Source organism: Neodiprion fabricii, chromosome 4 (assembly GCF_021155785.1).
Source record: "Neodiprion fabricii isolate iyNeoFabr1 chromosome 4, iyNeoFabr1.1, whole genome shotgun sequence".
Classification (NCBI taxonomy): Eukaryota; Metazoa; Arthropoda; class Insecta; order Hymenoptera; family Diprionidae; genus Neodiprion; species Neodiprion fabricii.
Genome location: NC_060242.1, coordinates 32,121,472 through 32,146,542, shown reverse-complemented (window position 1 = coordinate 32,146,542; position 25,071 = coordinate 32,121,472). Strand labels below are relative to the sequence as shown.

General features: G+C 39.9%; 2 protein-coding genes across 3 annotated transcripts; one reads left to right on the top strand and one right to left on the bottom strand.

Annotated features, from left to right (window-relative positions):
- The first annotated feature begins 7,377 nt into the window (after positions 1 to 7,377).
- On the top strand, positions 7,378 to 10,016 carry LOC124180064 (40S ribosomal protein S3a). Its single transcript, XM_046565076.1, has 5 exons — positions 7,378 to 7,535; positions 8,167 to 8,270; positions 8,678 to 9,000; positions 9,441 to 9,602; positions 9,811 to 10,016. Exons 1-5 carry the CDS (start codon positions 7,474 to 7,476, stop codon positions 9,961 to 9,963), a joined length of 804 nt encoding a protein of 267 aa, XP_046421032.1. The 5' UTR covers positions 7,378 to 7,473; the 3' UTR covers positions 9,964 to 10,016.
- A 1,957-nt stretch (positions 10,017 to 11,973) lies between these two features.
- On the bottom strand, positions 11,974 to 23,183 carry LOC124180056 (putative fatty acyl-CoA reductase CG5065). 2 transcript variants are annotated; one of them, XM_046565061.1, is made up of 9 exons: positions 22,973 to 23,183; positions 20,000 to 20,226; positions 15,691 to 15,854; positions 15,147 to 15,282; positions 14,442 to 14,641; positions 13,581 to 13,833; positions 13,263 to 13,453; positions 12,875 to 13,132; positions 11,974 to 12,247 (listed from the first exon to the last, which is right to left on the bottom strand). In XM_046565061.1, the coding sequence occupies exons 2-9, from the start codon at positions 20,213 to 20,215 to the stop codon at positions 12,112 to 12,114; spliced, it is 1,554 nt and encodes a 517-aa protein (XP_046421017.1). In that variant the 5' UTR covers positions 20,216 to 20,226; positions 22,973 to 23,183; the 3' UTR covers positions 11,974 to 12,111. The 2 variants fall into 2 exon arrangements, with proteins under 2 accessions (XP_046421017.1, XP_046421018.1); XM_046565062.1 differs by lacking the exon at positions 22,973 to 23,183 and adding an exon at positions 21,317 to 21,478.
- Positions 23,184 to 25,071: the final 1,888 nt, after the last annotated feature.

The following is a 25,071-nucleotide window of genomic DNA, read 5'->3' as shown; positions in this document are numbered from 1 at the left end:
AAATTTCTCGACTTCCAGGATAAGCGCTCCGTGGTTCCTGGTTCATGTTTACAATAAATTATTTCAATTCGTTTTTCGCGCAACCCCAAATTCGATAGCTGTCATTCCGCTAATCAAATTTCTCGACTTCCAGGATAAGCGCTCCGTGGTTCCTGGTTCATGTTTACAATAAATTATTTCAATTCGTTTTTCGCGCAACCCCGAATTCGATAGCTGTCAGTCCGCTAATCAAATTTCTCGACTTCCAGGATAAGCGCTCCGTGGTTCCTGGTTCATGTTTACAATAAATTATTTCAATTCGTTTTTCGCGCAACCCCAAATTCGATAGCTGTCAGTCCGCTAATCAAATTTCTCGACTTCCAGGATAAGCGCTCCGTGGTTCCTGGTTCATGTTTACAATAAATTATTTCAATTCGTTTTTCGCGCAACCCCAAATTCGATAGCTGTCAGTCCGCTAATCAAATTTCTCGACTTCCAGGATAAGCGCTCCGTGGTTCCTGGTTCATGTTTGCAATAAATTATTTCAATTCGTTTTTCGCGCAACCCCAAATTCGATAGCTGTCATTCCGCTAATCAAATTTCTCGACTTCCAGGATAAGCGCTCCGTGGTTCCTGGTTCATGTTTACAATAAATTATTTCAATTCGTTTTTCGCGCAACCCCAAATTCGATAGCTGTCATTCCGCTAATCAAATTTCTCGACTTCCAGGATAAGCGCTCCGTGGTTCCTGGTTCATGTTTACAATAAATTATTTCAATTCGTTTTTCGCGCAACCCCAAATTCGATAGCTGTCAGTCCGCTAATCAAATTTCTCGACTTCCAGGATAAGCGCTCCGTGGTTCCTGGTTCATGTTTACAATAAATTATTTCAATTCGTTTTTCGCGCAACCCCAAATTCGATAGCTGTCATTCCGCTAATCAAATTTCTCGACTTCCAGGATAAGCGCTCCGTGGTTCCTGGTTCATGTTTACAATAAATTATTTCAATTCGTTTTTCGCGCAACCCCAAATTCGATAGCTGTCATTCCGCTAATCAAATTTCTCGACTTCCAGGATAAGCGCTCCGTGGTTCCTGGTTCATGTTTACAATAAATTATTTCAATTCGTTTTTCGCGCAACCCCAAATTCGATAGCTGTCAGTGCGCTAATAAAATTCCTATAACTTTACAATCTTCTCATAATCTTTTTGGTAAAATATGTCGATAAAAAAATTATATCAAACCTTACACATTATTTTTGATTTGTTCTCACGCTGAAAATATTTATTAGTATTCGAGGTATAACTCGAGGTGGTTGGCGGTTTTCGTTGGAGGTATTTAGGGGTGGTTGCGGGTAATCTCGGTGATTCAGAAGGAGGGGGACGAGGATTTGTGCTCGGTGAGTAAAATACTTTTATAATATTTCATGGCAATTGTAATTATATTTCATCTGAAATATTACAAACTTGTCACGTTTACAATAAATTATTTCAATTCATTTTTCGTGCAAGCACATATTTAGTAGCTATGAATAATATTATACAATTCATTATATCATTAATTAATTAATTAATATTCTTATAATATTTGATGGCAATTGTAATTATATTTCATCTGAAATACTACAAACTTGTCACCTTTACAATAAATTATTTCAATTCATTTTTCGTGCAAGCACAAATTCAGTTGCTACGAATAAGCTTATACAATTTATTATATTATTAATTAATTATTTAATCAATTACTCAATTATATTAATCCTTACACAATATTTTCGATGTGTTCTTATACTGAAAATAGTTATTACTATTCAAGGTATAACCTGAGGTGGTCGAAGGTGGTCGGAGGTGGACGAGGAGGAGGACGAGGAGGACGAGGATTTGTGCTGGGTGAGTGAAACACTTTTATAATATTTGATGGCAACTGTAATTATATTTCATCTGAAATATTACAAACTTGTCACGTTTACAATAAATTATTTCAATTCATTTTTCGTGCAAGCACATATTCAGTAGCTATGAATAATCTTGTACAATTTATTATATTATTAATCAATTGATTGATTACATTAATCCTTACACAATATTTTTGATGTGTTCCTATACTAAAAATATTCATTACTATTACAGGTATTACCCGAGGTGGTCGGAGGTGGACGAGAAGGAGGACGAGCTGGACGAGGAAGAGGACCAGGTGGTCGAGGAGGAGGACGAGGTGGACGCGGAGGAGGCCGGGTGGGTCGTGGGAGAGGACCTCTCCTCTCCTCAGAGGAGGGGAGGGGGAGGGGCAGGGAAGGGGGAGAGGCGGGCGGGGAGGGGGAAGGGACGGGAAGGGAAGGGGCGGGAAGGGATGGGAAGGGGTGGGGAGGGGGGAGGGCGTGGGAAGGCGGGAGGGCGGGAGGGGGGGAGAGAGGGAGAGGGAAGGGCCGGGCGGGCGGGTGGGCGTTTGGGGGACTTGCACTAACATCCGTCGTCCACTCCCTCCCTCCCGCCCTCCCTCCCACCCTCCCTCCCTCCCTCCCTCCCTCCCTCCCGCCTTCCCACCCCCTCCCCGTCGCCCTCCCCGCCCCGCCCCTTCCCTTCCCCCTGCCCACCCACCTCTCCCCCTTCCCTGCCCCCCCCCTCCCCTCCTCTGAGGAGAGGAGAGGTCCTCTCCCACGACCCACCCCGCCTCCGCCTCGTCCACCTGGTCCTCTTCCTCGTCCAGCTCGTCCTCCTCCTCGTCCACCTCCGACCACCTCGGGTAATACCTGGAATAGTAATGAATATTTTTAGTATAGGAACACATCAATAATATTGTGTAAGGATTAATGTAATTAATCAATTAATTAATAATATAATAAATTGTACAAGATTATTCATAGCTACTGAATATGTGCTTGCACGAAAAATGAATTGAAATAATTTATTGTAAATGTGACAAGTTTGTAATATTTCAGATGAAATATAATTACAATTGCCATTAAATATTAAAAAAATATTAATTAATTAATTAATAATATAATAAATTGTATAAGATTATTCATAACTACTGAATATGTGCTTGCACGAAAAATGAATTGAAATAATTTATTGTAAACGTGACAAGTTTGTGATATTTCAGATGAAATATAATTACAATTGCCATCAAATATGATAAAAGTGTTTTACTCACCCAGCAACCTTATCCTGGAAGTCGAGACATTTTATTAGCGGATTGACAGCTACCGAATTTGGGGTTGCGCGAAAAACGAATTGAAATAATTTATTGTAAACATGAACCAGGAACCACGGAGCGCTTATCTGGAAGTCGAGAAATTTTATTAGCGGATTGACAGCTACCAAATTTGGGGTTGCGCGAAAAACGAATTGAAATAATTTATTGTAAACATGAACCAGGAACCACGGAGCGCTTATCTGGAAGTCGAGAAATTTTATTAGCGGACTGACAGCTATCGAATTTGGGGTTGCGCGAAAAACGAATTAAAATAATTTATTGTAAAGATGAACCAGGAACAACGGAGCGCTTATCCTGGAAGTCGAGAAATTTGATTAGCGGACTGACAGCTACCGAATTTGGGGTTGCGCGAAAAACGAATTGAAATAATTTATTGTAAACATGAACCAGGAACCACGGAGCGCTTATCCTGGAAGTCGAGAAATTTGATTAGCGGACTAACAGCTACCGAATTTGGGGTTGCGCGAAAAACGAATTGAAATAATTTATTGTCAACATGAACCAGGAACCACGGAGCGCTTATCCTGGAAGTCGAGAAATTTTATTAGCGGACTGACAGTCACCGAATTTGGGGTTGCGCGAAAAACGAATTGAAATAATTTATTGTAAACATGAACCAGGAACCACGGAGCGCTTATCCTGGAAGTCGAGAAATTTGATTAGCGGACTGACAGCTATCGAATTCGGGGTTGCGCGAAAAACGAATTGAAATAATTTATTGTAAACATGAACCAGGAACCACGGAGCGCTTATCCTGGAAGTCGAGAAATTTTATTAGCGGACTGACAGTCACCGAATTTGGGGTTGCGCGAAAAACGAATTGAAATAATTTATTGTAAACATGAACCAGGAACCACGGAGCGCTTATCCTGGAAGTCGAGAAATTTGATTAGCGGACTGACAGCTATCGAATTCGGGGTTGCGCGAAAAACGAATTGAAATAATTTATTGTAAACATGAACCAGGAACCACGGAGCGCTTATCCTGGAAGTCGAGAAATTTGATTAGCGGACTGACAGCTATCGAATTCGGGGTTGCGCGAAAAACGAATTGAAATAATTTATTGTAAACATGAACCAGGAACCACGGAGCGCTTATCCTGGAAGTCGAGAAATTTGATTAGCGGACTGACAGCTATCGAATTTGGGGTTGCGCGAAAAACGAATTGAAATAATTTATTGTAAACATGAACCAGGAACCACGGAGCGCTTATCCTGGAAGTCGAGAAATTTGATTAGCGGACTAACAGCTACCGAATTTGGGGTTGCGCGAAAAACGAATTGAAATAATTTATTGTCAACATGAACCAGGAACCACGGAGCGCTTATCCTGGAAGTCGAGAAATTTTATTAGCGGACTGACAGTCACCGAATTTGGGGTTGCGCGAAAAACGAATTGAAATAATTTATTGTAAACATGAACCAGGAACCACGGAGCGCTTATCCTGGAAGTCGAGAAATTTGATTAGCGGACTGACAGCTATCGAATTCGGGGTTGCGCGAAAAACGAATTGAAATAATTTATTGTAAACATGAACCAGGAACCACGGAGCGCTTATCCTGGAAGTCGAGAAATTTTATTAGCGGACTGACAGTCACCGAATTTGGGGTTGCGCGAAAAACGAATTGAAATAATTTATTGTAAACATGAACCAGGAACCACGGAGCGCTTATCCTGGAAGTCGAGAAATTTGATTAGCGGACTGACAGCTATCGAATTCGGGGTTGCGCGAAAAACGAATTGAAATAATTTATTGTAAACATGAACCAGGAACCACGGAGCGCTTATCCTGGAAGTCGAGAAATTTGATTAGCGGACTGACAGCTATCGAATTCGGGGTTGCGCGAAAAACGAATTGAAATAATTTATTGTAAACATGAACCAGGAACCACGGAGCGCTTATCCTGGAAGTCGAGAAATTTGATTAGCGGACTGACAGCTATCGAATTTGGGGTTGCGCGAAAAACGAATTGAAATAATTTATTGTAAACATGAACCAGCAACCACGGAGCGCTTATTCTGGAAGTCGAGAAATTTTATTAGCGGACTGACAGCCACCGAATTTGGGGTTGCGCGAAAAACGAATTGAAATAATTCATTGTAAACAGGAACCAGGAACCACGGAGCGCTTATCCTGGAAGTCGACAAATTTTATTAGCGGACTGACAGCTACCGAATTTGGGGTTGCGCGAAAAACGAATTGAAATAATTTATTGTCAACGTGAACCAGGAACCACGGAGCGCTTATCCTGGAAGTCGAGAAATTTGATTAGCGGACTGACAGCTATCGAATTCGGGGTTGCGCGAAAAACGAATTGAAATAATTTATTGTAAACATGAACCAGGAACCACGGAGCGCTTATTCTGGAAGTCGAGAAATTTGATTAGCGGACTGACAGCTATCGAATTTTGGGTTGCGCGCAAAACGAATTGAAATAATTTATTGTAAACATGAACCAGGAACCACGGAGCGCTTATCCTGGAAGTCGAGTTTCACCGCGTAGCGGACCCGAAGCGCGGGATCCGGGAGGTTGAGAACCCGGTACTCGAAATACGTAGCGGACCCGAAGCGCGGGATCCGGGAGGTTGAGAACCCGGTACTCGAAATTTGCGGAGCGCGACTCTCAACCGTCCGCTCTACTGCGCGGTTGTTACCAGACTGAGGAATTCGGCTAGCCGATTTTAGATTGGTGACGTCACTTTCCGAACATCCGAAAATTCAAACTTTGGTTTCGAACTGTAATACTAGGTATGATGATGTATGATGTATGATGTATGATGTATGATGATATGATATGATGTATAAGGATTTTAGTTTTCACATTTCATACAAGAAGTACACACTTTATCTCTCCTGCCGATTCCAGACTCAAGCGGCCAGGCCCTTCGATGGTCAGCCGTTGACTCAAGATATATTCTTCAGTGAACGGGTCGGCTAATAACGCTGCCGTTCTGCGACAGTTGGATGATAAAAAATTTTGCTCGTACCTTTCAAATGTGTGTTAAAACAAACTCGGAGTTTTATGAACCTTCGTGCTTTCCGAGGTTTTTTCTCTCCCTGTGAAAAAAAAATCGCCTACAATCACCTTTTTAGGCCTTTAAATCAGGACACTGCGTTAAATATATACTGTCTCACATACGGAGCATTCATTTCATCTCGATCAAAATTAGCTCATCCGTGATGTATTACAGTTACTCTCAACTTTTTTTTATGCGAACACACTTTTCGAAATCAATTCTGCTTCTCTACCCAACGTAGATACTTCACTTGCCACTAGCTAAAACAGCGTTTCGATTCTATGCCTACGAAAATTCAAGATCGAGAGAGCAAATGAAAAGTTGTTGGAATAATTATGAATATTAATGTTATGGAATACATCGAGCGCGTGTGGAATAGAATCCCATTTCGAAATGAATAATTCTTCAATTTTCATATTATAGCCGTATTATTGTAGATAATATAATTTGTTTCCTGAAAAATTATGAAAGTTACAGTATGCATTACGTATTAATCGTAAATGGATCATCTATATCAATATCGTACATGGACCGCATATCCATATATGTATACTCTTTGGTCTCTGCATCATTATTACATGTGATCCATTATTATTTATGATCTATGTATAAATTCTTCTTTCGGGTACTTCTACTTCAAGTAAATCACTGATTTGCTACGAATTTCGGAAGAAATTTATTCTCATTATTAATCTCTTGTATCACCGACAAGTTGGTAAGTACACACAGGCTATACCTATACTGGCTTGGGCTTACCATTGCGAAGACTGTGTTACTCGGAAGGTTAATGCAGCCAGCATCATGTCGAAATCAGTAACTCTCTGATGTTCTGCAATAAGTTCTCAACTCTACCGTCGCGTTGGAACATCTCAAGAAGCGCAAGCGCACGACGATTTTCGGTTGTCACACCAAAGCCCATTAGGGCAACTGTCCAGAACTGTCTGTATCAGCCTTCTGTATATTCTTCAGTCAACGATGTTGGTAATTCGGTTTCTTATAATGTGAATAATTAACTCCAACGATAAATATTACCTGCATTCTAAACATTCTTACAAAATACATTTCATGTTTCTATCTTTTTCAATCACCCGAATCGATTTTCAAGCGTATCGATACTTCGACCAGTAGATTGGTAGATTCGATAGGCTAGGACATCAGCATGTCGAGTCCATGTAGTCATCCACTCGAGCTTGGCCCATCGACCACGTTTCCGTCCGCAGCGCTGTAAACACATTTTCTCTTTCCGTTTATAACCCTAATCATGGCGGTAGGGAAAAACAAGGGTCTGTCGAAAGGAGGCAAGAAAGGAGTAAAGAAGAAGATGTGAGTGAATAATATTACGATATTTTCTTTACCTAAAGTTTCGTGAGTGAAAACATCTCAATTCTACTTCGATATGTAGAGCGATGCACGTTATTCGAGTGGATTTCCCACGTCCCGTGACTGATCTACCATGCTGTGTTTTCGGCATACTTGATACTATTCGTTTCTTCAACTATGACCTGTCAACTATTTAATTTTTAAACATTGCGACAGGAATTCTACTCCGTTATAAACTTTTTCAAACTGTCTTCGACTACTCGGTACTAATTAGTTTCGGACTTGAAAAAGTTCGGGGCTGAAGATTCACGTTCAAGCAGTCGATCAACAGAACTTGAATTTTAAATATCGATTACTTATAGCCCATCCCTATTGAAATGGAATTATACTGCGACCAAAGTACTCGGTTATGCAGAACTTTTTATATTTGTCTTTTTCCAAGTGAATAGCAACTATTTTTGAAAAGCTAGGTTATGGTCGTTGAGGCCTCTGGTATCTTATATATTATCTTACTCCGGCATTGGGTCGCCAAAAACATATTTGAATTGAAATGGCAAGAAACTCGGGAATTAACGCGTTACTGTAATTTCATAGTTTTCATTTCACCTTTTTAGCCAGGTTTATGTATTTTTAGTGTTGACCCTTTCACTCGTAAGGATTGGTACGATGTCAAGGCACCATCAATGTTCACCACCCGCCAAGTGGGTAAGACCCTTGTGAACAGAACTCAGGGAACAAGTAAGTTATCTCAAAATCAAAATGTGATGTAATTTACTAATTTTCATGTGAACTTTTGTTTTCTTTCATTAAAGTTTCTGTCTGTTTCTCTGATTTTCATCTCAGTATTCATCATCCATCAAACTTAATTGCAGTGCAGTTGTCTCAAACAAATTTGAATCGTTCACTCGCAACCCCAGCTTCACACTGGTACTCATTCATGTCTGTGTGACGTTTAGTGTTGCGTAAATCAAAGCAGACGCTTACCACGCCATATCTTGGTCAATAAGAATGGTGAAATTATATGCTGCGACAAATAACATGAAACCTATCGAAATCTCAATGGTGCATTTTTGTGTATAGAAATCTATTTAATGATTGATACTACTGTAATCTCATTCTCTGATTTGCAACTTTTCATTCTACAGAAATTGCCTCCGAGGGTCTCAAATTCCGTGTGTTCGAAGTATCTTTGGCTGATCTTCAGAGCGATAATGATGCAGAAAGATCATTCCGCAAATTTAGACTCATCGCCGAAGATGTACAAGGCCGTAATGTTTTGACCAACTTCCATGGAATGGACTTGACTACCGACAAGCTACGCTCAATGGTCAAAAAATGGCAAACCCTTATTGAGGCTAATGTAGATGTTAAAACAACTGATGGATACCTCCTCAGAATATTCTGTATTGGATTTACCAACAAAGACCAGATGAGTGGAAGAAAGACCTGCTACGCCCAACATGCCCAGGTATCTTAAACGTGGTTCAATAAAATCACATAAATCTTTAAGGTTTACACTAACGATCGTGATGCAAATTGCTTCATTATTTGGTATTAAAGTAGCGTCACTTTTAATATTGTAACTATCAAATTCTAATGTTGAATGCTTATAAAAGTTTTTAGTGAAACTCGGACATAGTTAATAAATTTCTATTATCTCCAAATTAAGCTGGTTAAAACATTTGAATTGCCATTTATGTTTGGAAAAATTTGTATACTAAAATAAGTCATACTGTTTGGACTTGCTAATGTTCGTGTTTCTTCGACTAAATAATAATGCGTAATTGTTTCATTTGAGGCGGAGTCTTATTAATCAGTATTACTAATTAAGGAACACCAGCAAAAGTATATGCCCCGCCTTATCCAGCTGCAATATATAATTCATTTTAAAATGTTCCATTCTCGCAGGTTCGCAACATCCGGAAGAAGATGGTTGAAATCATCACAAGTGACATTACATCCAGCGACCTCAAGGGGGTCGTCAGCAAGCTATTGCCCGACGCTATTGCTAAAGACATTGAAAAAGCTTGTCAAGGAATTTACCCACTTCACGACGTTTATATTCGCAAGGTTCGTAATGTTTACTTTTCTATTGACATGTTTCAATTGATTTACTTGAACTTGATATAGATACCTTGTGAATGGTTACTGCCTTGTAAAGGATTTTACGCCTGACACTGCTCCCGTGTCATGCAATTTTCTAGATTAAATATAAACAATACATAGTTCCATACATATTTTCAATTATTGATGCCTAATTCTACGATATATATTTCAGGTTAAGGTACTGAAGAAGCCGCGTTTTGAACTAAGCAAACTTCTCGAGCTCCACGGTGATGGAGGTGGCGGCAAGAGCGGAGAAGGTGGTGAAGGTGGCTCAAAGGTCGACAGGCCCGAAGGCTACGAACCACCTGTTCAGGAGTCCGTTTAAAACAAACTGTACTTCTATCATCCCTTATAAAAATAAAAACCACTCATCAGTGTGACTGCTGAATTTATTTTTTGAAACGGGTTTCGAATGTGATCTATGCAATTTCAACTCCAGTTTCCCATACGGATATTTCCAATCAATGCACCGTCGAGAGACCTATGTTAACGAGTGTTACACCTATTGTCTCGATTTTCATGGGCGTTAAATTAACGCGGCAGCGCCACGCTCATCGGTAGGAATAGCTGCATATGAGAATGGATACAGACGCCGCAGCAGAATGCCGCCCGTCTAAACCCACATGGTTAGGTCAATGGTTCTCAATTACATTTTTATTCGCAGAATTGAAAAAGCTAGTATTATTTAAAAGTAAAGAAATGGAGAAAATAACGAAGCGAGATAAAGTAGCTAATAGCGTATTCCAACTGCGCCCTATCGATTGCTCTCACAAAATTACGTAGATACAGTACATTGGAGAATCGATTAAACTAATTTTCTGAATAATTCTAGAATCGTAATGTATGTAATGCATTAAAATGAGTGAAGTATCGATGTTTCTTTTTACCATTGTTCATTGTTCGGAAGAAAGGCCCTTGACACAAAATTTTCAGTATAGACTGCGGTTATGCGGTAACAAGCGTATGCAAAGGCATTTTATTTATACACAAGTGCATGATTCTGGAATGATGAGACTGAACTACATTATTTTCTTACCTTTTTTTTTTTTCTTCATAAACCAGATGTACGTGTTAGAATTATTGTCTACTTCACCAACAGCCCGACTTTCAACCTAGCTCGTATTCAGAGTAATTGGATTGGAAATAACATTGTTCCTCCCGCTTCACGGGTCAAAGATAGTTATGCCTTTGTGAATGCTATTAAAAATCTCACACTTCCGGACGATTATATTTTGGTTTCGAAAGATGCAGTCTCCTTGTTTACGAATGTACCACAAGAGGTAGCAATCAACGCTGTCAAGTTACGTTGGTCTCAATTAGCAGATAAGTTAGTAACTCTTTGAGTCACTGCCTTGCCGCCCATTACCTTGATATTTAACTCTTTTCCCGCTTACACGTCGGAAGATCCACACGTGTTTTTTCAAATTATTTCGTCCGTCTCGATTATGATAATTTTAAACTTTTAAATTTATAACACTATGAACTTGAATTTTAAATATTTAGTAGACTAAGATGTACGCTTGGAAAAAACGCATCGCTTTGTTTTTATATTATAACGGTTGGCTAGTCATCCTATTGTGTTTTATCTCGTGATGTTCGTCGTGTTTTCGTTCAGCATTTTTGCAACATACAGCGTTACTATCAGGTATTTACGTCTTGTTTTCCGTTTGGCACACATTGCTTCGATATTGATATATTTTTTTTCTTATACAATAAGTTTAAATCTAAGTTTATTTTCTTTATGTTACCTCTGTGTTTTTATCTTTTTTCCTTCTGTTACCTTTTGTTCATACTTGTCATAGATGTGGTCAATAAATAAATATTCGTTCTGAGAAGGGCCCCTACTCGGGCGGAAACGTCAACAATTCTTCGGTGTTTCGTTTAATGACCTCTATAATGAAGAAAACCATTTTGAATTCAACACTTCTGAGGTCAAGAAAATACTATTCATCATTATTTTCTTACCTCGAATAACTGATTTTTTATTCGATTTCCTTCTCGCTTCTCTATTTTTGCCGTTTCTTCACACTTTCAAGTACCTTATTACTTTTTAGATTAGTATTTTATTACCACTTATTCACCCACGTAGTTCAGACTCGTGGGATTTTGGCTACTCAAGGATCAAGGTTGAACATAGACTCAAGACGTGAATCGAACTTTTTTCGGTTATTCTTTGATAGGCAATTCATGATGCCGGGCCGTATTGCTATGGTCTATTACGGTTGTGCTTTCAAATGCAGAGAAACCGTGAAAACCGGAAACTAGACACACAACCTAAAATACAGTTTTAGTTTCACTAGTATATATAATTAGTACGATTAGAGGTAGCCTATTGTGATAGTGATTTATAGAATTTATTTAATTAACCTATGTAAATATACATACATAGATTATCTATTTCATTTGGTACTCATATTGTAATACAAAGGTATTGCAAACTTGTTATAAAAAAAAGAAATGTAATGTACAACAGCTATAAGGATAAAACTCCGGCTATCAGGGCCCATCCACCTACTAACATAGCTCGAAAACTGTCATTCCACGATGCCAACGTGTAGATAATCAGCAAACAGAACAGGACTTTCGTGATAACGTCGACCCAGTACATACTGCAACAAGGAAAGAACATTTCGATACTCAACACCGCTTGAAATTGAGAACTTCACATAGATGTCCGGCAATAGGAAATAGAATATGACTGGCGCTTTTTACGTTGTTGGAATTCTTTCTAAAAATGCGACGAATTATATATACGTGATTTGTCAACGTTTGAATTTCAACGAACGAATTTCATATCTCGTTATATTCAATTCCTTTTGCTATAACCCTCCTAGAACACAAGACATTTAAAACGGTTGCGACCATTGGATCAGCATGGCTCACTGCTAGAGACTCGCGTTGATTTAACTTTGCAATTTTAAAACTTATAATGATAAACCCAGTATAAATAAGCAATCATACGAATTATGAATGCTTTTTTCAATTAGTCATCGTCACTCATTTTATCTATTTTATCGACACGTTTACTCTGATCTCAATCAATTAACGGAATGTTTTCAACATATTGTGAAGTCTTTCGTTCGTATGTCGTAACGTGATGTTGCGATTTCTACGAAACGAATTTGATGTGAAATGAAATGAAAACATCCAAAGAAATTTCTGTGTACGTATCGAGCTAGCAATCACAATAAAATATTAATGAGCAAAAACCACGGAGGGTACAATCATACACTTACACTTTCATGTGCCTGCGAGCTGCAGGTAGAGTCTCCGGATACTCTTTAAGAATATAAATCCTTGCCGCCCTAATGCAGTCTTCGAAATAGGCATCAATGTCCATATCGTCACCGTTAAGCACATACAATTTCTGCTCTTTAGGATTGAGCGTCTCTCTGACTTCCCTTATGTTCGCGTTGTCAAAGTCCCACTGATTATTGGCGTAGTACTCGAACACCTCGAATCCTTTTTGAATTCTTCGCTGCACTCTGCACATGCTGTAACCATCAAACGATTACTAAACTTATCGAGTCACGCATACATTCCGAACCTGATTTCGCCGAGTATGTCTTTCTCAAGATCGTAATCACGCAATTGAGCATCCCATGGATAATTGTCAAGACTCACATTGGCTTGTGTCCCGCGAGGAATATTATAGTGTCAATAAAGTAAGCTGGAAGCATGTGGAAGAAGAATACACAGATGTTATGCATCAAGCGCGAGCTCTTCATACTTCCTCCTGGGTACCAAACCACTCCGTTCAAAGGTACTTTTTCCGTTATGCGACGACCACGTTCGATAATTTCTGCCCACGACACCTGAAATTAAAAAGAGTTCACTTTGTTATACATATCACGCAATTGCATCCACAAATCGAAATGATTTTCCGAAACCTCTAACAATGTATTGATAAAGTGATACTATATTAGACAATTGGAGTGTCACCTTGAACTCGGTGCTGCTTGTGAGATTGTATACGTTTTTCCCACGATCGTTGTTGGACAGATAATTCCACGTGGTAACGAATATCGCGTTTACTGCAACGTCTACAGGGAGGTAGTCGGCGTACCCATTCTGATTGCAGTACATTGTCCTGATGACTCCCTTCCCAGCCCCGATCAGGAGACCCGTTGGTCCATTTATATTGTCTGTCCATCCAGGGAGCGGGTTTCTCCACACCGGAATTATTATGCTGGGACTGGAAGGGAATGATACCAATTAGAAGGCGATAAAATTCGGTTCGAACATCGAGCTATTTGACGGAGAGTACAAGTACCACCCTAAACTGGCTGCATATTTCGTTTGGAAAGTGTTGAATCTCTTTGTTTGTCAGGAAAGCTCGCGTTTGTGAAATATCAACGAGAATATCGCAACATGCCCAAAAGTTGGGTTCGATCGGTTGTACGTGGATCGTTTATTCGCATATAAAATTATACTGTACCATTTAAACGTTTCTCTCAAACGATTATTCATGTATACAAAATGCATTTGTGCGGTATACCGTCTACATTTAGGTAAGGATGAGAATATATCTCTGGCAGTCGGAATCGTTAAAAACAAGGGTTTACGAGGGCGTAATTTACGCGAAAAGAGTCACGTAGCCGCTGAGCGCGCCTGCGAAATTATAATAAAGTCGTGAGAATCGGCGCACACGTGGACGGTGATCGGTCTGAAATTGCAAAATATACCGGACTGCAGACGCGACGCCGGCAGGGACGAAGACAGGGATACCAGACACTCGCCGTTTATGGCCGTTGGCCAAAATAACCTGATGTAACCGAGTGGCGGTAACGTAATTATAATCACCGAAGAATAACGGCGGGGATATGAGGCATCGCTTCTTCGACCAAACCCTCGGAAAGTGCCTTCGTGAACGCGTATGTGTTGGGCAGATCCCCCAGGATCTTGTCCGTCATCGCCTCTACCACATCGTCCTCCATCCATTCCACGCACTTTATCACCTTATGCGGATCCGCTGGCGGTGGGTATGGTTTTTCCCCTAGAAGCTATGCAGTGACAATGCACGGATTACAACATGTAAATAATGGTAATTACATTCGTTTGGCAGAGCCGTAGAAAAGAGACGCGATTTATAATTATAGGTACGGCCTAACGAACCCGACCATGTTATGAAAAATCGACATCAAATTGGAGAAATTGTTAGTCGCGTATGACGAATAATAGAATATTCATCATGTATCTGCTTGTCAATTGGCAAATCAACATATACGGTGATTGCAACAGTCATTCAAGCCACAATTGGCACTTATTCCGTCGTCATACTGGACCGACTGTATTAAAGCGTAATGCTTCGTAAGCACGAGAATTAGCTAGCATGTGCAACCACTACTGATTTTAAACATTTCTCCAAAACTATAGTCTCGTTTTCAAATTGATAAAAAAAATTATGCTAACAGGCCAAGGCTCAGGTTTTAAGATTTTCTGGCATGTGCGTGATTTCAAGTTGGGCAAATTTACAGAAGAATTAAAGCGATAATGAGATATCGTTACCTTTTCCTCGAGATGACAATACGCCGTGCTAATATGAGCGAAGAGAACTAACTTCTTCATTTCTTTGGCAAGATCTAGCATTAGTTTTGTACCACGTGTATTCAGCAGAACGGCCCTCTTCAACATCTCGTCGAATCTACAGGGTATATATGTAAAATTGCAATCCAAGCGTATGTGATGTCGTAAAATTGATTTGCACAGTTAAGAGAATGGATGACTTTTGAAAAGTTTGTCATTTGAAAGTATAAGTATAAAAAAGTAATGAAGCGATAGAAAGTTGTAGTTGCTAATGAGACACTTTTGCATAATTTTCCTTTACTCTTGGTTAGTCGCCTCAACGCGTATAATTCAATCGTAAAGACAGGTCAAGATACAGGCTATCCACGTGTATATATTTACACAGCTCTGCTACTACACATACATGCATTTCAGCTTACAGACTCGACTCAGCAATTTCAAAATCAGGTAAAGACTATGCTTGAATATTTAAAATGCAAATCAGCACAAGCTTTATTTCGTATAGAAACAGCATATTTTAATCAACCTGACAGTAGCGGCTCCGTGATAGACGATGCTAATTTTTTCGCACAACAGTTTTCTGTCTTCCGCTGACAAGCCGAGTCCAGGCATAGAGACGTCCCCGCTGATGATAGAGACCGATTTGTGAAGAGCTGGCAGTCCCCTCTGTTCTTTAACTTTTTCGAAAAGCTGTAACAGATCAATCGAGGTGACAATTTATCCCAACCATTGGTCATTATTCTACAGTTCTACTACACGTTGCCGAGAATGGGGACGTATCGTATAAGTTTCCGTTCGCAACATGCTCACGAGGCGATCAAACCCCACTCATATTACAGTTCGTTCAACTCGAACGCGAACAACTTTTTCCCGTTCAAAAATCCACGTCACGAATACTGCCGAATCGTTCGCATAATCACACTGTAAGTATACTCGTCTCGCGTAACGCTCAACATTAATCATTCCTGTCTGACAATGAGAATTTTAGACTGTTCCTAATTCAAACGTTGCATGGGTTTCGGCTTGACTTGGCTAACCGTGCGAGCCAATCTAAGACCCAGCTATATTTAGTGATTGATAATCAGTGAGTTTAATTAATGGCATCAGCCTGTCAGTCAAACGTCATCAGAACGTGAGATGCTCCATCGGCACGGGGTTCCTATACCCATTCACGCACAGCGTTGATTTGAATTTTGTTTGGCTAATCCACCGACTTGATGAATCTGTATGTCTCATTTCGTCAGATAGACCAAGAGAAAGCAAGAGTGTAACTATGCAATTTTAAAAGTCTACTTTTATCACGCTCCGAGCTATGCCGACGGATGTATACGTACATACCTATGTACGTGCCAATGAGCACGTGGGTTTATTACATAGAGAAAAAAAAACTCCGTTTCGGCTGTTGGTGTGATTCTGATTTAGCATAAATACGTAATACGTGACTCGAAATAACCGATACTGTTGATTCAAAACCGCGGACGTCTCGTTTTGGAATGTTGTTTCATTCCCGGCTATTTCAATAAAAACGAAAAGGTGAGAAAAAGTTTACCGACTCGCAAAAAGAGCGTGTTTATAGTGAGTATTTGAACAACATACGAAGAAAAGTTTTGCCTACCTGGGTAACGCAAAGTGAAATAAATATTTGAAGATGTAACGATCTTTCACTTATATTACTGAAAAGCAGTGAGATTTTTTTACACCATCTAAACATTCTTTAGCACGGTAAATCGTCAGCTACTTCCGATGCGTGACACATATTTTTTCGGTGTACCTAATTCTATACGCCTTGAAGCTTACACGAGCATATGAAAATCCTCGTTTTTGCTACACTACCTGCTTCCTCATCATCTTTTACCCCCAGACCCATTCCGGTCTGCTGTTATACCTTGGTGACAACCTGCATTATACGTAACCCAAAATCTAGTTTCACGGTCTTCTACAAAATAGCGTAATACCGTATTGACTATCTGGGTTATATCATATATTATACCAAACTTTATTCTATTCAAGCGGAACTCTTGTCGAGTTGCGTGTTTCTCGACATTCCGAATCGTCAGTGAATTATTGCATATCAAGTTGCATCTAAGCCTCAGATCAATTTGCGAGACAGTTTTTTCCTTTGTGCCAAGTACGAGTACTCCTGCGATAAATATGTCAAGTGTTCATAAGTATGAGATTATTATTGGTATTATTTATCGCCAATTCACTCGTATCCGCGAAATGTAACGTTCGTAAACCAAAGCATCTTATAAAGCATAGACGGATATAAATTTCGGCACGGTTCAAGGGAGTTCAAATAGTCGTGAGTAAAGAAACATAAATCCACGTGGCCTATTGGCCTTGATGAACTCGCTTATATATGCGTGGCTAACGCGCCTGCTTACTGCGAAGGTATCGTTAGTGTGGATTGGTATTACCGAGTAACTGGAGAAAATATTGCACAACAGCAGAAGGAACTTTCTCTTTCACTACCAGCCGATGAATTTTTCGCTTTACGCGTCCTTGACTCAGTTAAAACCGTCGATCATATAATCCCAAAGGAGCTGAGGTCAGAAGAGAGATTTCGGACGACCTCTAGCTCTAGTTTTTAATCAATTTCATCCCCTCGCCCAGCGGCCTGAATCTGATATGCAACAGCAGAAGACGCAGCGCACGATTGATCGTGAGTATAACGTAGATCATTTTTTGTACCATTTCGAAAGAATAACGATCTGGCAACGTGCAGGCTATACGGTAGTTTAGGACCAATTTATTAGCGGTTAAATTAGAAAGGCGTGAGCGATTAGAAAATGGTCCGGCATGAGAAAACCGGAACGAGGGGCAGTCTTGCCTCTCGGGAATGTCGTCACATGCTTATATATACACCTGATTCTGATTAGGCGAATGAAATGAGGTGCAACATGAACACGTATTTTATATGTTTCACGTATACCTGCCAATGTTGAAAGGGTGACTGCATGTTGGATTATAAGTCGCAGGTGCCATGCTTTCAAGGATTTCTAGGGCATACTCATTCGTAATGCGTCTTGCGTAGCATGCACCCATCTCGTGGTCTGTGAAATTGTGAGTATATACCACTCTTCGCATAGCTAATCCTTTTTAACGCTCCTTGCATTCCTCAAAAACTTTGCGTCCCCACGTGCTACTCTCTGTGCTCAAAGAGTCCTTCAAGTTTCTAACCACTTTCTCTACCCACTAATTTATAATTGCGTCTGCATTTTCGGTACCCTCTCACCTTATCCTTATCTACTCCTAATCAACTTGATCTAACATCAAATAGTAAATCAATTTGATTTAGAATGTTTAACTGGTTAATTTGAACACCTTCCGGGTTTGAAAAATTTTATTTTATGGTTCCGCTTTCTTTGCCGGCACTCTTGAATCGCATGTAATATGCAGCAGCTATTCCCAGTGATCAGTTTTCGCTACTGAATACGTCTTTTCGGAATTATGCTGAATTAATACTTGTTATCACATGGTAATTGATATGCATTGTGGATAGAAAGTATTGGTAAATATGGAAATGAGTGCAAATATTATAACGGATGCTGGAGTATAGAGAGAAATTTGTTTATTTATATTTTGACAACTTTCAACAATTCTTACAAGAGGAAAGTTAGTAACCAAATTTTAGAATTGCACGTGTAAAACATTTGGAATGCTTATTGAATTAAAGTTTGAATAATGCATGAATGTATGGATATTTTTGGCCGCATATTTAAAAACCAAAACTTAACACGCTGTTCGTGTATAGTGAATACATCACATACATGTAATAAATTAAACACTGATCATGCATATCAACTTCAATAACGACTCTCTATTAAAAACGACCAACACTCATTCCACTTTTTCATTTTCCTTATTTATTTTAACAATACCATATTCGAAAGCGACAATAGGCAAGAAATTGCGTAACAGACGCACCGTACGGGTTTTAAAATTACCTATACGTTTGAACGAAATTGTATAGGATAATTTTATTACACGTATTACACGTACGCGTAATTATATGTATAAATTACGATGTTCGTTATACGACTCTCCTATCTCTTGTATATTCTTGCAAAATACTGAAAATGCGCCTATACTTCTCTGAACCGTGCGTAATCCGAAATTGTCACTACGGCCACGCAGAGCCGGAAACTGATATCTGTGAAGTTTGTTCGAGGACGCGTAAACATTCTTGAGTCCGAATTTCTCTGACGAGCCCTTCCTTTTGCGTTCGCCGGGATTATTTGTTCAAAGATTTTACCATACCCTTATTGGTGCATTTACGAAATAGATAAATTAAATCAATTCGCAATTTTTCCGGGATCGATAACTTGGCGTGTGAGTTGATTATTTTGGCAAAAAGACAAGGAATGCAGTTCACGCGTAAACACATCGAAGTTTCGTAGAAAATTTACTTTCCCTCATGCGTCGCGAATTTCTTGGTAGAATGGAGCACGGGTATGAATTATCAAGTTTCATACACGTTAAGATGCAACGATTATTCAGCTCGACGATGAAATGAGAGTGACATACTATATAAAGGACTCCTCCGTGCAGTAGACGAGCAGAGACACCATAATAATACATCACGTAACATGTGCCTCTCGTCTATGGCAAGATCTAAGAAAGCTTGTCATCATAATTTCCGCTCTAATGCAAAACGGTGTTTCAACTTTGACTTGCCCAACAGTATTATACATCTCATGAGTTACGGTGGAGAAGAAAAGTTCTCCAGAAAAAGGTGGGTCGCGTTACCATTTCGCAATTGTATTTCGCAACAAACATGAGCGTTAGAAACTCTGGTACCAGTGAACACTGGTCTCCAAAGGACCTCGACTTACCGGTCCATTGAATATTTCGTCCAGTCGAAGTTTCGGGTCCTTCCCCTTCTTCGGCCTGATCAGCAAGTGGATCGTTCCAATTTCCGGTATGCAACGAAGGAATCTTTCGAGCATCACTTTTCCTAGGAATCCGGTACCACCGGTGATGAAAATGTCTCGTCCCTTGAAGGTTTCGGCGATCCTATCGGGAATATCGTCCATGTTTGCTTCTGTCATTTTTTCCCTTCCTGAAGCAAGGAAAAAATCTTAAAATATGCACGTACAAAATGTTCTCTGAATTGCCTGTGTCGTCATGCGTTGACGAATATCACTGCTTCAGCATACAATACAGCTGCAGCGAAATGCGGTCGCAATTCCGTTTACACTCATTGCTGCATTTTGCTCACATAATTATGTAATGTCTGTAATTAGCCACGAGGTTCGTTTCACGCTGGAGATCCGCGAGAAACACCTTTCTCAAATTACTAGGAATCGCATTACCTTCGATGTTATAATTAAATTTTCGACACTTCTCTACCGGAGCTGAAAAGGAACAACCAAACTAACGAAGTTATACCACAGGTTACGATTTAGAGTATTCGGTATGCACTACACGAATCTGTTTATCGATTGTCGTTCATGCTACAACAAGTCTACCTTGCAGCTTCGCAAATCATCTGATTGGCAAATCATGGTTTTATATGAAAAAACATTGATCGCATTCGAGCCACAATTATATATGTTCATACAAGCAGCTGCGAAATAACGTTGAATCTATTTGACGAATAACTGCCCAAGGTGAGAAAGCATTTGATCAAGGTTATATGTATAGTATAAACAATTGCGTAATATTCTAAACCATTTAGTTTTCGAACTCTCCCGGATCACGGAGGTGGAAAGCAAATAAGCAATGTTGAATATAATTGACCAGTTGGAACAAGCGCCTGATACCAACTTCTAATGAGTGGACGTCAAGCAACTTTAAAAGCCGAGTCACTGTGCTTATTACTATTCGACAGCTATTTGACCACAGGTTTCAACCTCCCGCTGTGGAATCAATACTGCGTAAATTAAACCTTTCGAATTGGTCTAAAATTACGGAATGAAGATATTGAGAAACAAATAGGAGGAAAGAAAAGAGATCTTCGGCTGTTACATGTTGATCGGTTTTGATTGTTTCAAAAAATTAACGCTACTCCGTATGACTGATCTGCGAAAGTAAATGAGTAACTGATTAAACGGCATAACAGATCGTGCACGGCTAACTTTGCAGCCCAGATTCAACCTGTCAGACGGCAAGTTCTGTCTCACATGACGCTTCCTCGATGTAACAGTTACCTTTTGTCCCAGAATCCAACTGGTTTACCAGTAAGCCAGTCGCTGCTGTCAACTACTACGCAATCCGCTGACGCTTTCAATGATCTTTTCCTCTATCCTGATTTTCCTGTCGAATCGCACGCACGAATTGAAGAGAAGAGTTCCGAGTATATTATACCACCTATTTCGCAACAATGCTTGGTTTCACATGTCCACTTTTCTTTTTCTTTGTGATACATTGCTGGTAATAAATTTGCATGTGCTCAAGCGGCGAAACGAGTGCTTGACGCTAACCGATTCACGTGTATGATTTCCACTTGTTCCTAGTCACACATATTGATACAGGGAACTAGTTATGCCAGAAGTGTGGAACATTAAAGCAGTCACGAATTGTTGTGCCGAGAGGCAAGTGGTGCGCGTAAAAAACGTGAGACAGCTGGTAGAAAGAAATGTCAAGGTAAACAGGTGTTAAAAAAGCAAATCGAAGAAAATCAATCACGGCGCAACGGTTAGAATAAGTTTTATATACACCGTACGTGATGTTATCTAATATTTGAACTTGGGCAATAATTACAACGAATAAGATTGAAGAATCCGTTTTTTTTTTTTGCATCGAAGGTGACGAAAGAACGTTAACGAGCTGCCTCACTGATTAATGGAAGGTATGAAGACGACAAAAAATTGATTTTGCATGTTTTTCACCACTTGTGCATAGCTTCTTCATGTTCCGAACACAGGTCTAGATACTACTAATAAACAATATATGCATTCAGTAGTTAAGCACATTATTCGAGCTCTTTCGCCGATCAAATGTGCAGGATTAAAGCTTGTACTAGATTTGTTTTTTAGACGGTTCCTAGTGTTGGAAATGGGTTAATAAATTCTGTTCTCTATTCTGATTTATATTAAACTTTTATTTGATGTGCCTCATTCGAGGTACTCGACAAGACTGACGAACTGAGGGGCTGTACGAGAGGGGATTATACATATAGTATACCCGTTGCTCTAAACAGTGAATAATACGAGTATATACAAATATCAACTGATATAAAGATCGACATGACACCTTTGTATATACGGACTGTAGAGATAATTTTTGTATACTTTAATATGAAACCAACACCTAGAAGACAACAAAAGCTCACACAGTCTAGACTAAACACCATTGCTTATGAAGTCTCGAGTTTTGAAAACGCTGAAGGCCTATATTTATCGATTTCTTTTGTCAGTCAGTAAAGAGTATGATGCAAAATAGTCCGATACCTTTGGCGAACAAACTCACAACAGGATTGATTAGTAGTGTAAAAAACGATTGAACAATCCAAAATTACGTTTTAATGACGATAAATATTCTCTCCTGACATTTTCGCATGGATCTTTATTTCACGTTGTTAATAACGACGTAGAAACAACCACGTAACACACTCCTGGAGTCAGTAAATGTCTTGAAATGTGCGGTAGAAGTTGTCGTCTCAAGCTGTTACTATACACGCATGACGCAACCAATCCGTGCAAAGAGCACGCATGATACGTTTAGTGTTGTGCAATGAAATCGCGTTTTTCGTCATTCGTCAAATGCGCGTACTGGCGATTTCTGTCGATAATTTCATTAAATTCGCTCTCACACTCGATGTCGTTCTCATGAAGAAATTAAAAATGAAATTAAACTTCACTTACTGGTGATGCGTTTATTATCCTGCGCGACTGCAAAGGCAAGAGCGAAAACCTTGCTGCGATTCCACGTGAAAACTTGTTAACGACGCGTATTGTACGTGCAATGAATTCCTCCGGCGAGTTACGACATCCACCTGATCTGATCAGATGGTGAGCCTGGCACAGACTGAGCACTAAACTGGCATTGTGGTTGGCTTACGATCTCGCAGAACCCTGCATTCGGTAAGGCCCAGCCTCCACCTCTCCTCAATTCTTCTTTGGGCCTCCCGCCAGTCTTCGTGCCGCTTTTCTGCAATTCCGTAACAGAAATACCACGCGCTGCATGCAGTCTCTGGGTGTACAAACTTTGCGGCCCGATCGCAGACGTCTGTAAACCGAAAAAACCCACTCACGGTGCTTGAAAAAAACTATTAAATATACTGCGTAATACACTCCGAGGAACTTACTTGTGATCATTAAAAACAATTCCCCTGCAATACGATCTGCTACACCGGCAAATGTACTAACTTTTTTCACGCAGTAACAATTCTCCAGACTTGATTATCTGTGCACTGATTTTTATTCAAGGAAAACGTAGTTTGTCAAAATTTCGGGAAAATCAGATCTTCTACAGTCAATCACTGGATGTTACACGTCATCTGAGGACTGATCCTATATCGCGTTTGCACGAGCGTCGAATGTTGTAAACACCTAGCTTAGGCGTTCAGTAATGGTGTAATCGTAAATAAACAATTCTTGCAGTAATTCAGTTTGTTCGTCGTTAAATAACGCCCAACAACTATGCAGTGAGTGCTGGAACGAACCCTATACCGCGGAAATGAAATTGCGATTGCACCAACGGAAACCACGTTCTTTTCGTACGAATGCAGGCGTATAAATTTCCATGTTCAATATTTCCAAAATTTCAGGAACGTTCGCTACGTTGCATCAAATATTTGGAACAGGCAAGGATCATTTTTTCATCACGCACACCGATATATCGTACCTCCCGGTATTAAGGAAATACAAGGCACGTGGTTAATCCAAGAAAACAAAACATTCGCGTAGTGATCAGCGCTGTTTCTTCGCAGGTCTAACAATAAATACTGCGATGTGGGCATTTTGCGTAAAATGTGACCGCTAAGGTTGGCAGTACTTTCCAAGATCGACGGGCAAGCTAAGCCGGCGTATGCGAAGCTGCCCGACCTCTATTCATTCAATGATGCAATTTTACTTTCGTGCGCGACGACCACGCGAGTAGCGAACGCGAGTCAATTGGAGAGTGAATGATTTCGACACGTCACGATGCCGACGAATCAGCTTTCCAGAAGCTGCGGTCATACTTCCAACAAAATTTCCGAACGGCTGTAATTAATTTTCAAAAACCGTCCCCTCCTCTATTTGCCTTGCCTTGACTCGCTTTAAAGTTTCTTCAATCGACAATACGACCATGTTGATTCCCCTTAAACTATACCATGATAATCCCTGACTTACGTAACAGAACTTTCTAAGAATTGGGATACCTCGAATCTCTACCGGACTTCAACTTTGCTCGATTTACGAGTCTTGCAGTAAAAGTCATTCTGTTGGTCACCTGCAATGATGCTATTATCTCGGCATGTTTCTCGCGACAATATCGTTTCATCGAAGGTGTTTTACGGCTTCCCGTTACTATAATACCTACAATAGATCGGTCCAACGTTTGATATTTCGCAGCGATCAGTTCAGCCCGGTAGGAATAGAACGTAAGGAGAATGCCATACATCCCGCTATATTATATATCTATGTTAATCTAGAGATCAGTGATGCAGTCTATTCACGATGTGTGGAGTATAAGATATAATGTACATACGTATCTTGGATATACGACGCATAATTAAGACTGAATTAGTCAAGATGCGAACCTGACACGTTTCATCTTCTATTTCTTTCCTTTTGTCTTTTACAGACATCTTTGCATAGCTTAAGTTTAAGTAAAATCTTACACTTGATTGTACTTCCGAATGCTGTTTTGATGACTTCTTATATAACCTTTAATTTCAGTGATTTTAATCGCGTCTGTTATTATTCACGGTTATTTATGCTATTCGAAGGCTGAGACCCAGCACAAGTGGGAAATCAGA